Below are 17,246 nucleotides of genomic sequence, written 5' to 3'. Positions count from 1 at the left end.
AAGCATATCCAACATGTAGTTTCCATCTTATAGCTATATTTCTAACGAGCAAGGAGCTACTCTTTGAAGCTCAGTGCAGCACAGACATTGTGGTTCATTTTACACTGTATGGCCACATTTTGTCTGTGGAAAGGAGGAATAAAGGGAAGGGTTGGCAAAGCATTGTTGTCTCAAGTATTCACAGGCCCACACTTATCTCCATGAGGTTGAAACAAAAGCACAGTGACAACAATCTGCATCTTTCCAGAGAAAGACGAGTGGCCATGACCTGGCAGGTATGAGCATGACTCAGAGGTTGCAGTGCGAGCTGTCCACATCATGCACCAAACCATCAACCATCTTAGCCGGGTGATGTCATTCAGCTGAACTCATTCCAAAGCCATGCCATTATCAGCAGTCCTAGCCAAACAAAACAACTAATGCAGAGAGAGAAAACATGCCAGTCCTTTACACATACTGAGTCAATGCCGGGATGTGAGGCCAAGTCATGTTCACTATTACGACACATATGGTGATGTTTGTGTTTTTAGACAATCACAAAAAGTATTTCAATGTCTTTTTACTGAGACCACAGAACTTTTAGCTGCTGCAGATCAAGCTATTGCTATTCAAAATCTGCAGTGTTGAATATTGCTTGTGGGAGCATCACAATGGAGCATACCTGACCCTTTCACATTTGTTTCCAAATTATTTTTCCAAAAATCTGAAAATGTATAACTGAAAACAAACTATTTCCATACTTAAAGCCTGATTCCTTAGTATGTCTTTTTAACTCCATTTTATAATCAACCTTTTTTGTTGAATGAATCAGCAAAATTCAAACATTTGGTTAAAACCAAAACTTAGCAAATATCTTGACATAAACTGGGAGGTGACTTATTTAACAACCTCCTATTGTTCCAGTACAGTACATTGTTTAAGAATACTACCTCCTCACTAGACATAACGAGTAATTAGATTTATCTATATTAATGTACGGAGAACAGCTGATATTTAGATAAGGACAGAGTCTCTAGTAAGGGCAGTTTAATTTCCACAGTGCAGTCCTTTTAAGGATTAGTACTGTTTACATTCAGTAATGAAATCCAGCCGATTTAGTTTGCCCTTCTTTTGATTGGTGTTAAGCTCCTGTCAGTCAAACTGTCTACAGATAATGCAGACAGGGAGAGGAGGGACAATTCCTTGGAGCTGCTCATAAATGAGGGGTTTCATTTATGGTTGGATACAAAAATATGTCAGGTATGATATGAATGGTGTCAGACCAATGGATTAGAGTTGCGAAATGTACCTTATCCTGCATTTATTAAAATAAGAATAGAGGAAGAGTCCAGCTTGGAAGAAAAATCTGTCTAGATCTGTGACATGTCTGCATCATGTTATGACAGGGAAGTTGCCTAGTACCCGGGGTTCATATCTGCTACTGATCTTTTTTTTTAGCAGTCTTGATCTCTTGCAATGCAAATCATACATCGTGCGTGGACACAAACTAATAAAGTGATGTATACGACACGACTACAAAGGGGCCATGTCATTTTTTGAGTTCATTGTGTTAAAGGCAGCCAAGTAGTAACTTGTACACTTGGGATTACATTTACGCAGCTCTCACTTTTACTGCAAAAGGCAAGGTATTCAGAGATAACAAGGCAGAATATAAATATGTAGCTGTGTTCACATGAACATGTTAAAGTACATTGTGACATTATTTTTCTTTTCCATGACAATTATCCACATTTCTTTTCTTGTATGCAACAACAGCATTATCCTTCATCCAGTTCATCTTCTGACACACATGCAGAGACTACTGAGGAATGGTCAGGAGGAGGGGTGGAGAATAAATGGATGTGAGGGGAGGTGGGGGGGGTCCCTGCCACTCTTCACTTAGAGTCAAAGCTTTCAGATTTGACCTTTGAGAACAGGATGGGCAGAGGGAGACCATTAGATCAGTCTCATCACGCCCCCCACCTCCCTTCTTCTCACCCTTTGCTCTTTCTGTTCACTGACATCATTAAGAATTAAAGCCGCTGCCCGAGTACATGAAAAATACATCCTCCCTTCTCTCCGTTCCTTATCAAAGATCACGTTGGAAGCAATAACGAAGAGCCTGGCAAATCCAATCTCAAACAGCTTCGGTATTTAAGAAAAAGGAGGGATGATGTGTTTTATAAAAGCAGTCTTTACAATTTCTAAGCATCCAATCCAAAGAAAAAAGGCAAGTGATAATGGAAGCGTGATGGCAGAAATACAAAGCAAGCAGAATCCAATGAGAGCCATTCAAAGCAAAACAGCGTGTTAGAGAGGAAACATTGTGATGGTGCACCACACAGGAAGTTAGTAGTGACAGGATGATGAACATTTTCCAACATTTAAAGAGCAGAGAGAGGTAGGAAGTTTGCAACAGAGAAACACACACTGAGCTATGAATGCGGTTTATGCAGTAAGACAAGGTCATATTTTAGCAAAACCATTGAGCCAGGAATTAAGGCGTGAAAGGAAACTGCCTTTCAGGTGTAATTAAAGTCTTATTGACGAAAAGGTATCCATTTTTTCCATTGTGTTTGCTTCATCACAATACAAATCCTGCTGCCTACCAAATTGAATTTCGTTTGGAAAAGAGGGAAAGGTTTGTCCAGAAAATAAAGTCCATCTCTTTGGGAGTACTGTGAATAAAGATGAACTGAACATAATTTATACAGTGCGATTTATAAAGGTGATCTAGAGTAGATGCTAATGTAGATGAAGGTGTGTTCAAACATCCAGTCATTTCTCTAAACCCCAGCACTGCAAACCATAGGTTAGTTGAGGTTCCTTTGAAGTCTTTCTTAAACAAAGCATTTTGTCAAATCTGCCGATTGGGTCACTACAACAGGATCATCTGTCTCTGTTTTATATTTGCATTAATCACATTGGGTTCGTTTGCTCCTTGGGGGCAGAACTTCGCAACAAATTGTGGTTTTGTAAAGTTGATTTTAGCTAATGTGTTGCAAATAGTTTGCAAGTGTTGAGACTGAACCAAACAGTATATTTAAGGGATAAGAATCTGTCAGCGGAAAGAGGCGAACACGATACAGAGCTAAAGAGTTTGTGATGACTCTCTGTAGGATCGTCACTACAACCAAAAAACGATATTAGATATAATCATTTGACCCATTGTTTAAATTAAAGGTAATGATAGCGAGGATTTAAAATGAGAGCTGGTCCTTCACCTTAAAGGTCAACCCGACAGGGTAGAGTCTATTAGATTCTAATTTCATGTCTTACAGATCTGTTTTGCCTTATCTTTGAAATATTGCACTGCTTCTGCTCTTTTTACTTTGTGTCCTCTCTCTACTCTGTTTGTTTTAGTCTTTAATAATCAGACAGCTTTTGGTTTTGATATCGGAAGATGGCTTGGACTGGTTTCTTACTGTCCAGTGTGAATTCTAGCACAAACTCGCTGCCGGCTGGTAAGGTGTGTCTCCAGTTGACGTAAGTCTGGTTACTTCTAGGCTCCACCGTCAGATTCCAGATCCCCGGCCCAGGGGCCACTACACAGGGGGAGGGTCAGGGGTAGAGGGTTAAGGGTTAGGGGCAAGTGGCAGAGATTGCACAGTTACAACATTCACACACTAGTCTCATGAAGACCGATGCATGGTGCGAGCACCGAGGGGCTCTGGCTACCAGAGTGATCGCTTTAATGAGTACCCAAATGGATCATGTTCTGCTCGAAGTCAGAGGTATGTTTGTGTTTATGGACAGAAAATTCACCCACAGGAAAATAACAGAGGATATTTTAACACTTAGCTGGGATGCTTTGAACTTAAAAACCAAAAGAAGTGGTGATCTCTGCCAATATCACAAGCGTTATCACTCTAGAGATGAAGGCTATTGTGTTGTTTCATTTAATTTAAAAAAGGTTTGTATTCTCACTTCCTGACCAGGAGGTTGGCTGCTGGCTACATCCCAATATTCTTAAGTAATTCCCCACTTTTTGTACAGTAGGTACAGCACAGATTATTGGAATGCAGCCCTGATGTGGCTTCCTGTTTCGTCAGGTGGGAGAAGGCAATCTTCTTTTGTTATCCATGAAGTGCCATTCATTGTAAACCAACACAATAAAAAGACAGTAAATCCAAAAAGGGACAACAGCATGTACCCAACACATTCTGATCAGAACGCTTGGTGGGAACCAGCTCGGGACGCGCCGTGGTAGTGGGCGCCTCAGTTGTAGTTGTAGTAGCAGCAGTAGTCGTAGTAGTAATAGTAGTGGTAGTAGTAGTAGAAGTTGTAGTAGTTGAGGTACTAATGGTTGTAGGAGCGATGGTAGTTGGAGGAAGAGGAGCGAGAGGAGGAGGAGTAGGAGAGAAAGCTGAATCTACGAAGGCTTCTGTAACCTCGACTACAAGGGAGGAGGGGGGAGAGAGCAAAGGGTTAAACACAAGGCAGCAGGAGAACATCTACCAGGTACACACACACGCACGCACGCACACACACACACACACACACACACACACACACACACACACACACACACACACACACACACACACACACACACACACACACACACACACACACACACACACAGAGGACAAGGAATTCCTCACTGCGCACATCACACGTCAGACTAAGTCATCATGAGTGAATAAACCATCACAGCCTTCCTTGCAGTGTTTCTGCTTCCTCTCTGTTGAGATGCACTCACACTCTTCATGGTCCTGCATGGACTGAGGGTTACTGCCACCAAGAGGACGCATGCTGAACAACATGCCTGTCACACCGTGATAAAAGGAGGCAAATTATTTGAGACTTTAGAAAACCCCAACAAGTAACCTTATTTTGATTAAATATCTGTGGTGCATTCAAAGGACACAACATTTTTGTGTCAATAAAGGTCAGTTTCATCATTATAGGAAGTATTACGTATCTTGCGCCAGTGAGAAAGTTAGAGCTCTAGGATTCATAGAGGAAACTGAATTGAATTGACTGGATTTAAAATGTGTTAATTAAACAATCTGAGAGATTAACCCATGATGATGTCATCAGGGTTTACCATGGCTTGGATTCACAGACTATTCATTTATAACAAAAGGCTGTGTTACAGACTAGGGCTGTGGACTGGAAATACAGGGGTCAAAGAAGAAATAGGCTATTGGTTGCATTATGGGAAATAACGTGTGATCTAGCTAGGGATGCACCAATACTGTCCTCATGTACTCATACTTGTAATCGCAAATCTACTCCGATCACACCACAACCCCGAACCCCAGCCAGCATGCTCGTATCACCAGGCTGGATACCAATCATACCATCCAACCACCGTGCAGGGGAAAGTAAGACGTGATGATGGAAACATCTGAAACCATTATAGCCCAGTGAAGGGGGCCGGGTCAGAACAAAGCTTCAGAACACCTTACCTGTGATACTCAGTGCTGTATGTACGACCGACCAGGTGAACACAAGCAATGGATAAAGATGGCGGAGTGGCATGACTTTTGGAAAAGCTCAGAAGCAAGATGATAAAGCCAGGGAGTGAATGTAAGGGCCAACAGCTGATGGAGTTTCTTTGTCACCCCCAGCAGACTCATCAATTCACACCATTCGTCAGAATATTTCCCCCATCCTGACAAATTGATGCAAGGACATGCATCTCCTCCAATCATACACACACCCCTGAAACTGCAGAGCAGTGTTGTAGTACTTGAGTCCGACTCGTGAGCTAAATTTAGAGACTCGTGACTTGACTTGGACTTGAGCACTAATGACTTAAACTCGGACTCGTGCATTCGGACTCACGATGACTCGAAAGGACTCGACTTTGTCATTAAAACCCTGAGGTTGACGAAGGCGCCGGCGCGTTTTCGCAACGTTTTCTATATGTTTCTATTAATATTTATGCCATAATACGGTGTAGAAATGTTGCCAGAATCGGTAGACTCTCTTTTTTCCGATGCATTCTCCCGCGAGATCCTACGTGATTCACAGCCGGAGCTAGGGGGCCAATATTAGGGCTTGATGCACACATCTTTCGGAATGATGTGTGCGTCAAGCTCTCTTATTAGCCCTTTACCTCCGGTGCAAGGGACAGTTTTTCTGCTTCCATGTCATACATCGCACATGACGTCACGTCATGTTCTCATTACAAAAAGATACTAACGTGAACTTAAGTTTAACCGCGAACAACAATGACCCAATGCCCCAGAGATTGTCCGTTTTGCGTTCAAAGACTTCACGTGCCATGGCAAAAAATGAAACGCAAAATGTTCCCTCGAAGACGATTGAGGAGACAGCGGGGACTACCTCGAATTTCAACCTGCTGTCTCTCTCTCTTACACTTACTGTCTCTCTCTCTCTTACACTTACTGTCTCTCTCTTACACTTACTGTTTTTTTCTCTTACACTAACTGTCTATCTCTGTCACCTGCTGTCTCTCTCTCTTACACTTACTGTCTCTCTCTCTTACACTTACTGTCTCTCTCTCTCTTACACTTACTGTCTCTCTCTTTCTTACACTTACTGTCTCTCTCTCTCTTACACTTACTGTCTCTCTCTTTCTTACACTTACTGTCTCTCTCTCTCTTACACTTACTGTCTCTCTCTCTCTTACACTTACTGTCTCTCTCTCTTACACTTACTGTCTCTCTCTTACACTTACTGTCTCTCTCTCTCTTACACTTACTGTCTCTCTCTTTCTTACACTTACTGTCTCTCTCTCTCTTACACTTACTGTCTCTCTCTCTCTTACACTTACTGTCTCTCTCTCTCTTACACTTACTGTACACTTACTGTCTATCTCTCTCTTACACTTACTGTCTCTCTCTCTCTTACACTTACTGTCTCTCTCTCTTACACTTACTGTCTCTCTCTCTCTTACACTTACTGTCCCTCTCTCTCTTACACTTACTGTCTCTCTCGCTTACACTTACTGTCTCTCTGTCACCTGCTGTATCTCTCTTACACTTACTGTCTCTGTCTCTCTCTTACACTTACTGTCTCTCTCTTACACTTACTGTCTCTCTCTCTTACACCTACTGTCTCTCTCTCTTACACTGTCTCTCTCTCTTACACTTACTGTCTCTCTCTCTCTTACACTTACACTCTCTCTCTGTCAGCTGCTGTCTCTCTCTTACACTTACTGTCTCTCTCTTACACTTACTGTCTCTCTCTCTTACACTAATGTCTCTCTCTCTTACACCTGTCTCTCTCTCTTAACTTACTGTCTCTCTCTCTCTTACACTTACACTCTCTCTCTGTCAACTGCTGTTTCTCTCTCTTACACTTACTCTCTCTCTCTCTCTTACACTTACTGTCTCTCTCTCTCTTACACTTACTGTCTCTCTCTCTTACACTTACTGTCTCTCTCTTACACTTACTGTCTCTCTCTTACACTTACTGTCCCTCTCTCTTACACTTACTGTCTCTCTCTGTCACCTGCTGTGTCTCTCTCTTACACTTACTGTCTCTCTCTGTCAGCTGCTGTCTCTCTCTTACACTTACTGTCTCTCTCTCTTACACTTAATCTCTCTCTCTCTCTTACACTTACTGTCTCTCTCTCTCTTACACTTACTGTCTCTCTCTCTTACACTTACTGTCTCTCTCTGTCAGCTGCTGTCTCTCTCTTACACTTACTGTCTCTCTCTTACACTTACTGTCTCTCTCTTACACTTACTGTCTCTCTCTTACACTTACTGTCCCTCTCTTTTACACCTACTGTCTCTCTCTCTTACACTTACTGTCTCTCTCTCTCTTACACTTACTGTCCCTCTCTGTCAGCTGCTGTCTCTCTCTTACACTTACTGTCTCTCTCTGTCACCTGCTGTTTCTCTCTCTTACACTTACTGTCTCTCTCTCTCTTACACTTACTGTCTCTCTCTTTCTTACACTTACTGTCTCTCTCTCTTACACTTACTGTCTCTCTCTGTCAGCTGCTGTCTCTCTCTTACACTTACTGTCTCTCTCTTACACTTACTGTCTCTCTGTCACCTGCTGTCTCTCTTTTACAATTACTGTCTCTGTCTCTCTCTTACACTTACTGTCTCTCTCTGTCACCTGCTGTGTCTCTCTCTTACACTTACTGTCTCTCTCTTACACTTACTGTCTCTCTGTCACCTGCTGTCTCTCTTTTACAATTACTGTTTCTGTCTCTCTCTTACACTTACTGTCTCTCTCTGTCACCTGCTGTGTCTCTCTCTTACACTTACTGTCTCTCTCTTACACTTACTGTCTCTCTCTTACACTTACTGTCTCTCTCTTACACTTACTGTCTCTCTCTGTCACCTGCTGTGTCTCTCTCTTACACTTACTGTCTCTCTCTGTCAGCTGCTGTCTCTCTCTTACACTTACTGTCTCTCTCTTACACTTACTGCCTCTCTGTCACCTGCTGTCTCTCTTTTACAATGACTGTCTCTGTCTCTCTCTTACACTTACTGTCTCTCTCTGTCACCTGCTGTGTCTCTCTCTTACACTTACTGTCTCTCTACCTACTGTCTCTCTCTTACACTTACTGTCTCTCTCTTACACTTACTGTCTCTCTCTTACACTTACTGTCTCTCTCTCTCTCTTACACTTACTGTCTCTCTCTTACACTTACTGTCCCTCTCTCTTACACTTACTGTCTCTCTCTGTCACCTGCTGTGTCTCTCTCTTACATGGATAAACTAGTTGCTTGTTAAATTGATGCGTTCAATACTTGTTTTCCTGCTGTATTTGTGTTAAAAGCACATTAAATAAAGCACATTAGAGTTTTGCATTTCTGTGAGTGTTATGTTTTTCAACTTCTATGCTTAACTTTGGTGCAGCCAGCCTTTTTGTAAATAAGCTATTCATGATAAAATACATGGTTATGTATGTGCAAATAAAGCACATGAGAGTTGCATTTTTTGTGAGTGTTATTATTAAGAGGACAGGAGTGTAGTTATGAGCACTAGTGCGTTAAACGGTAAAATGCATATGAAAGTTCATAGCGCCCGCCATTAGGATACGCCTATGAGCTGCGGGACCACAGTTGTTTGTTTTTTTAAGTTTAACAACATGTATGCTTACTTTAGTGCTGGACTTGGCCTCGGACTTGATCAATAGGGACTCGACTCGGAATTGACTTGGATGAGTAGTGGACTCGACTCGGACTCGACTTGGACATTTTATTAATGACTTGGACTTGACTCGGACTTGAACACTGGAGACTTGAACCTGGACTTGAACTAGAGGCATAGTGACTTGACTACAACACTACTGCAGAGTCATCATCATTTTGTATCCAATGACAAATACGGATCCGAACACATCAGTTGCTACACAAGGCTAGCTTGTGTCCAATGGCAGGAGGAGGAGGCAGTGATGCTGTTAGATTGCATTAAGGTGTGTGGTATCAGGGATTGGTGGAGAAATCCAAATTCAAAGGTCAATATAGCATACAAATAGTTTAAAGGAGGGTTCTACAGAAGCTTTAGGGTGTTCGACCTCATAGTGAAGTCTATCTAGTAGATTACAGAGTGGTGCAGTGATGACATAGTTTTGTAGGAAAGCATTTAGAATGTTTCCTTTGGATTTTAGAATATTGCAGAATATTAGATTTGTGGCGAATAACATATTTATAATAAAACACGTTTTGTTCAGCGGGATAATTTTCACATACTAACACCACTTTTTCATTTTTGTAGCATAAATGCAATCGGCAGAAGTAAAAAGCAAACGTTAGGCTTTAAACAAAGTACCTCACAGTCACATGACTGTGTCACCACCAGTAAGCTAAAGGCGGCTAATGTCCAGCGTGATGACGTTTAGTCTCATTTAGACACTTGTTAGCAACCGCTGTTTTCATGACAAAAAGAAGCTTTGGAAATTCGCAGTGTTGTATTTACTAACATATTTTATGTCGTAGAACAAAACGTGAAATTGTGTCAGCTTACGTTAACCACATATTTATTTTCAGGCGAACAACCAAAAACATATCTAAGGAAACTGTAGAGTTTGAGACAAAGTAACCGGAATTGGTGTGCTGACTCATATCAGGGTTTTAGGACCGGATCATTCCTGTGCCACTACAGAATTAGAAAAGGTAAAATACTGTATGTGATTCTCATGTAACTCATGTAATTTCACTGACTCAACCAGCTAAAGATGACCTTATATATTGAGTTGGCTGCTTCAATCCCTGACAGCACACAGCAGCGGGTGGGGATGAGCGGAGGCTATCAGGCAGGGGGAGAGATGAGAGAGGAAAAGACAGCAGGACAGTCCGAATGCAGAAAGTCTATCCCATATACCTATGATGTTTATTTTATAACAGCATAACTACTGAGCTAGCATGTCTACAGATCAGTTGTGCAAACATTTTACAGTTCAAAAGTGATGAATGACTCATTTTGACATAATGGTGGATGTGGTGTTAACATTTGTTTTAGAAGATCTCAGAACTGGGATTATTGAGAGTGCCTTCAAGCTGTTTCTGCTGATCCTGATAAACAGTAATCATTGAAGAAGGCTCTGTTGCATGAATATGTTGACTACGCAGGGACGGAACAGCTTCCTGTGGGGTACCGCACGCTGCTTACTGACGGAGTGAAATGAAAGGCAGACCTGAGTTCTCCTGATGGGGTTAAAACTAGTGTAGCAGCGCCCTCTGCGCCTGCAGGGTGAGCTGCACCCTGATGGATTATACAATGAAGGTGGACTGCACTGCTGCCTAGCGGGAAGATGAGCAGTAGGGAGACAGATATGGAGGGGCAGGGGGGGCAGGGGGGGCGGAATAAGGAAAGGCAACAGGCTCTCCGTGCTTCTCATTCTCCATTACCTAGGCCTGTAGAGTCAGTAATGTTGTCTGCCAACAGAAACAGAAAAGGAGACAGGGGAGAGGGGAGAGGTGTAAGAGGACCAAAACGGACAACATCTTCTCGGGTTTTGAGGAATAGGTTTCCGTCAAAGTTTCAAATGTACCTCAACTATCTCCTGGAGAAAAAAGCCATGATGACAATTGCTCAATGTGGACAAGTGTGAGCAGCAGGAAGCCACATTCTCTCACCTCTACTGCGCTGTGGAAAATCAGTGGGAAAAGATTGTGTTTGTTTGTTTGTGTGTGTGTGTGTGTGTGTGTGTGTGTGTGTGTGTGTGTGTGTGTGTGTGTGTGTGTGTGTGTGTGTGTGTGTGTGTGTGTGTGTGTGTGTGTGTGTGTGTGTGTGTGTGTGTGTATGTGTATCAACATGTTCATCCATCAGTAACAGATCAGTTCTTTCTCTGTCTGATGCAAACAAAGAGGCCAGTGTTTACTTAAGAACCTCACTCAGTTTCTATTTCTATGTGTTTGTCTGTCACACACACACACACACACACGTTCCAGTGTTTCAAACAGCCGAACTCTCACGATGTAGACACAGTATTGAGCCAGTCTGGTTGCCAGGCAGAAGAAAGGAAACAGATTCGATGCAGCAGAGAGGTTACAGTTCTAAACATACCTTTTGTATAATTATCAGAAATTAACTAATTAAAGTTTTAAAAACTCAATTACTGTTATGAAATGCATTACAGAATAATAATATACTGGTCTGTTTTTGTTCCCTACCAATGACTCTATTTCATTCTTACGAATGAGTAAAACACAGCTGGTTGCTGTAGGTTAAAGCAAACATTAAGTAAAGAAAAATGTATGTGATTAAAGAGTTTTAAAAACAATTAGGCTCTAAGACACAGACAGATAATCTACATCAGGCTTTGTATACACTAAAAAAACTAAAACGAACTATTCGTTATTAGCAATATGTTCTCATCCTTATCATTTCAAATCAATGGCCCAAAGCGGTTGACAATAATATAACCACTGAGCTTTAAAATGTGTCTGAGTGGCTTTCTTTCATTAATTCATTAAATAATTAAATGTAAAAAAATAAATTGCCATGTTCTTTTACCTCCTGTGGCTGCATGAGCTTTATTGTGTCAGATGCTCTCACCCTCAACTAGCAGCACCTCTTTATGGGAACACTGACTGTGTTTGGTGTTAGTATAAATAATCACCTTCATTGGTGAAGTGTGGGGACTCCTCAGCAAACACCTTCCCCGCCCCCACCTGAGTGAGCGCTGACAGGAAGAACTTGAAGCGGGTGGATCGGTCCGGCAGGCGGAGGCTGAAGTCTGTCACATTAGGAGAGAAAGTCTCCAACTGGGGGCGGTCCACCCTGGAGGCGTTCACTACACACACACATTCACAGAGGAAGGACAGAGGGTCAGAATGTTCTGCAAATGATCAGATTTACTCAAGTTCTGTACTTAAGTAAAATGTGGAGAGTTAAACTTTCCATTTCATGCTACTTTGTACTTCTACTCCACTACAAATCATAGATAATGAATGACCTTTTGCTCCACTGCATGTATTTAATACCTTTAGTTACAGATCTGGATTAATGATGGTAAATATAATCAGCCCTTAAATCAGACTTTAGTTCACCTGCAGTAAATCCAGCAGCTACCCTGCAGTATACAAAGCCATTCAAACTAGCTGCACCTTTACCAGCTCTGAGAACACTTTAATGATCAATAATTATAAAACATATCAGAGATATTATTCTGAAATGGACCAATCAAACAATGACTACTTTTACTGTCGCTACTTTAAGTACATTTAGATGACAGTACTTTCTACTTTCACTGGAGGAACATTTAGAATGCAGGACTTTTACTGTGACAGAGTATTCCTACACTCTGGTACTTCTACTTTACTCAAGTACAAGATCTGAGTACTTCTACTTTACTCAAGTACAAGATCTGAGTACTTCTACTTTCACTCAAGTACAAGATCTGAGTACTTCTACTTTTACTCAAGTACAAGATCAGAGTACTTCTACTTTTACTCAAGTACAAGATCTGAGTACTTCTACTTTTACTCAAGTACAAGACCTGAGTACTTCTACTTTTACTCAAGTACAAGATCTGAGTACTTCTACTTTACTCAAGAACAAGATCTGAGTACTTCTACTTTACTCAAGAACAAGATCTGAGTACTTCTTTCACCTCTGGAACATTTTAAATGGCGAGCCTGCTTCTACACAGTTATCATGTGCTTCCTCCTGACTGGTCATCTTTACTGTGACTTCTTAAATCGGTGGTGTGTAAAAGTGATTTCACTCATTCTGTAAAGAAGTGTGGTCAAAATGCAAGTTACTGAACCTTCCTGTTGTCCTTTTAAAAGTTGGTTTAAAAGGTTTAACACAGATTTGGGTTAATATGTATACATTATGTACTATGTAAGCCAAAAGTTGAACAGTTGAAAGAAAGACATAACAAGGGTTAAATAAAAACTATTAAAAAACCCTGACCAACACCTATAAAGTTCCAACTGTTCAAATCATCACAACGTGGATCTACCCGGTTACATAATGCTTTCTGTCTGCAGGGCTGAAGGTCTGTATTTGTCTGAGATATGTTTATCTGATGAATGTGCGCAGCTCACCTGTCTGGTACTTGAGCTGGTATCCAATCAGGATGCCGTTGGGCTCTAGTGGTTTTTCCCATTGGAGGTGGATGGTGTCAAAACCTCTCCTGTTGATTCTGAAGAACTTGGGAGCATCCGGCACTAAAATCACAGACACACACAAAACAGGAAAGGGTAGTCAGAGACAAAGGCGTTTAAAAGATACTGCCATAGTAAATTTGAATTCTGGCCTTAGGGTTGAGGTCTTGTTGTGCATATTAAGAAGTGTGTATGAACCCTTTTGTGACACTACATGAGATGTGGTTTCTGTTGAATGTAATATATCAGTAGTGAGGTCCTCACCCCCCTCCTTGGTGGTGATCTCCACCGTGTTGCTGGGCGGACCCTCAAAGCCGTTGTTGGCCACCACCATGAACATCTTGTATTTAGAGAAGGGCACCAGGTCGCTGAGGACTCCAGACGGCTCTGCAACGACGCTGTAGAAACCTTTGATCTGCTTCTCCTTACTGACCAGCAGACCTGGCACCAGACTGGACTCACGCCAGTAGTACAACTGGGAAAGAGAAGGAAGTGGTTAATGGTTGGTGGAGAGGAAACTAGAGAAACGGAGAATCAGAGTCTCACCGGCTCACTTCGGTGCGACACATTTAATTGTAAGGTTTTTCTGAACGATGCAGAAAGCAACATTCAGGTCCACATACACACTACAGCGCAAACTACGACAGTTTGCGGGTGGAAATTCTGGTTAATTATTTGATCTAGTTAAGCAAGCACTTCATATATAGTGCATATATCTAAAAATGAAGCCCCACTTCACTGGATGAAAGATCAAACTTAAAATGTATGCAAAATCACTTCATTACAGGAAGGAAAGTAACACTCAGAAACTAATTATTTGACTTCTTTACGTTACTTATTTGAATAGACCCTTGCTCTGTTGTTAATTATGTTTTTTTTTGTTGGACGTAATCTGTTTATGTTAAAGCTTTGTAAATGACTCTTGATTAATAAAGTTAAAAAAAGTCTGTACACAGATTCTCACTTCTTTATGTAACACTCTCGTAGCACATGCACTGTTAATGTAGCAATACTGACAGTTACTGCCGATTGTCTGAAACTAATTAACAATGACAATAAACAGTGTTGCTATCTAAACTCTAACTAAAATGCAAAAGTTCTTCCCACGAACCAAAAGAAAATATAACAAAAGTTCATTATTTCTCCCTATTAAGTTATCACTAGTAAATAGTTTAGCATAACACGCCACATCTGTTTTACCCAAACTCCCCAGTGGGTTCATCACATTCGAGAAATAGAGCCAGTCTCACCCTGTACTCCTTGAACTCCCCCTGCACAGAGCTCAGGTCTACGGGCCCCCAGTGAAGGTTCACCTTGGTGCTGTCAGCCTTTGACACCCGCAGGTCAGTGGGAGCGTCGGTGGGATCTGAATACAGGAAAAGGGGCATGTTATGTTGTAAAGGTGCAGTTCTGTTCATAGAAAAATAAACTAGTTCTGTCAGGGCTAATGGCTGAAAAGCTATTTTAGGAGCAAGATTTAACAATGATATTGTAAGAGGCTGAGTATAACCTCATCCTGAAAAGCTTCAACTCAAAATATGAACCAGCTTTAGTCTGAAAAATCTACTCTCTATTGGCTTTCAAAAACTGGTATGCAGTACTCACTGTCCTCTCCAGAGAACCCAGTGACCATGTTGGACTCGGGCCCCTGCCCAAACTCGTTCCTGGCCTGGATTTTGATCTCGTAAGGCACGTAGGTGTCTGTGTTGAGGACGACATGTTTGGGCCCCGCTGTGGTCACATTGCTCCACTCCTCTCCCGCATCCTTCCTCCTCCACCACACACTGTAGTGCAGGTTGGGGCCGTTTCTCTCCAGATCCAGCAGAGGCTGGAGAAAACAGAAGGTGTACCATTAATGCACATATGAATGTTTTCTGAATATAGTGTTTTTTCTTCTTTAACATGAAATACAAGATGAACAGTTAGCCAGTAGCCACCTGTTTCATGGAAGTTCAAACTGTTTAAAATGATCATTTTCAAAAACCACTATTAAAACAACTAATACTTCTATAAATTGTACCACTTGATTTTACCGTCCCATTTCCATCCATGATCAGAATAATGCATCATTCACATTACTTACAATAGCAATGCCCTGCCTTTAGCATGTCTTACCTCCCAGCTGATCTCCATATTGTCCTTCTTGGATCCCCATCCTCGGAGTCCTCTGGGAATAGCATCTGGGGCTTTTTTAACATCAAACAATTCACTCAGATTAGACAACACCAACTGCAACAAACCTGATTAACAACTGACAAACATGTATTGACTCTCTTTTACTTTACAGCAAATAGCTTCACAACCCGGCCAAGGAGAGACAGAGAGGTAAACAACTATACTTCAGCAATTCAAGTAACAATATAAATCATATACCCAAGATCAGAAGTTTTAAACTATTAAATATATAGAGCAATTCCATCACAGGCTTAGTGACTTGATGTTGTGGTTAGTAGCAGCAAAATATATATTACAGAACATTACTATCATATGTTATATAAAAATACAACAACATACCCCAAGGTAGAATATGATATGATTATGAAGTTGTACTTAAGAGTTGTCGATATTAGTAGATGCATCTGGTATATAAGGTATTAAAAAGTATGGCTTGAGCATTGCATAATACACAATAAATACATTTAGAAAGAAATTCTAGCAAGGCTGCACAATTACAGCATAATAATTGGCTATATGTTACATTTATTTTTGTATTTTTTTTACCATAATAAAAGCAGCTGAGGATATTACCTTACAGGCTTGAAAAGCTATATTTAAAAGGACACATCCTCTACTTCAAATCAAAGGTCAACAGTGGTTTTGTGTAAAGAACAGGAAGTAATTATCTGAGGTGAAGACATGTAACCTAGAAGTCTTCAAACACACAGAAGCAGATGATGTCAGAGGGGTGAATGTGTTGCTCCTCACCCGCTCCGCTGGTCTTGTATCGTGGGGAGGGCCGGCTGGGGGGGCTCTGGCCCACTGAGTTGATGGCGATGACTCTGAACTGGTAGTTGACGAAGGGGGCGAGCTGCAGGATGACAGAGTTCAGGTCTCCGGGGTAAGAGGACAGATCCTGCCACCTGCCGGGCTCCCAGCGGTCCTCCTCGAACTGGACCAGGAACTCTGCAGAGACACAGCCGGTGTGAGGAGACGCAGACCACCTACTGCTAAAGCATTCCATGTTCCTCAGGAGTCATTACAGCCCTCTCTTCAGTAATCAGCTACACTAAAGCTGCCACACTTTCACAGACACAAAGGCTCAGGCTATGCTTGTGGGGGCTGGGCTAAATATGGATTTAGAATCAATTTGTGATATGAGACTGGATATTGTCTTAGATTTGGGATACTGTAATTGTTGTCTTTTAATAGTTTAAAAAGGCAGTGCAATCATGTAATTTTTCTGAATTTACATTAATTCACTCAGCCTTTTATTATTTTCCTGTACCCACCTGGTCACCTCATCCTTATTAATGATGGTTATTTATCAAACACCCATTGTGTAATTATTTGTCAAAGCATCAATAGCCAACCCTACAATATCGTTACATTATCAATATTTAGATTTACATTTTGTTTTTGTTAATATTTTCTGTAGATTTTTTGTCACAAATGTATATATTTTTTTATTTTATTGTATTGTAACTACATTGCATTGTTTTTATGCTGCTGCAACATAAACATTTCCCAAATTGGGATCAATAAAGTAATTCTATTCTATTAATGTCATGTGATTTTCTCATATTGATTAGCCCTTTGAATATCAAGACACATT

The 17,246-nt window shown here is 41.2% G+C and overlaps 1 protein-coding gene across 11 annotated transcripts in view; it reads right to left on the bottom strand.

The window, feature by feature from the left end:
- Positions 1–17,246, bottom strand: part of nfasca (neurofascin homolog (chicken) a) — a 96,488-nt gene that overhangs the window by 19,267 nt on the left and 59,975 nt on the right. For 7 of the 11 annotated variants that reach the window (XM_063911131.1, XM_063911134.1, XM_063911135.1 and 4 more), the window contains 9 exons: positions 16,400–16,597; positions 15,590–15,660; positions 15,080–15,302; positions 14,725–14,840; positions 13,739–13,949; positions 13,415–13,537; positions 11,983–12,156; positions 4,133–4,375; positions 3,405–3,524 (listed from right to left, as the gene is read on the bottom strand). In XM_063911131.1, coding sequence (XP_063767201.1) covers positions 3,405–3,524; positions 4,133–4,375; positions 11,983–12,156; positions 13,415–13,537; positions 13,739–13,949; positions 14,725–14,840; positions 15,080–15,302; positions 15,590–15,660; positions 16,400–16,597 — 1,479 coding nt within the window. Of the gene's footprint in view, positions 1–3,404; positions 3,525–4,132; positions 4,376–10,768; positions 10,796–11,982; positions 12,157–13,414; positions 13,538–13,738; positions 13,950–14,724; positions 14,841–15,079; positions 15,303–15,589; positions 15,661–16,399; positions 16,598–17,246 lie in introns of all 11 variants that reach the window. The other 4 variants (XM_063911138.1, XM_063911139.1, XM_063911141.1 and 1 more) reach the window with 2 other exon arrangements.

This window comes from Eleginops maclovinus, chromosome 20 (assembly GCF_036324505.1).
Source record: "Eleginops maclovinus isolate JMC-PN-2008 ecotype Puerto Natales chromosome 20, JC_Emac_rtc_rv5, whole genome shotgun sequence".
In the NCBI taxonomy this organism is placed as follows: domain Eukaryota; kingdom Metazoa; phylum Chordata; class Actinopteri; order Perciformes; family Eleginopidae; genus Eleginops; species Eleginops maclovinus.
The sequence above is the reverse complement of the archived record's forward strand: the minus strand, read 5'-3'. Positions and strand labels throughout refer to the sequence as shown.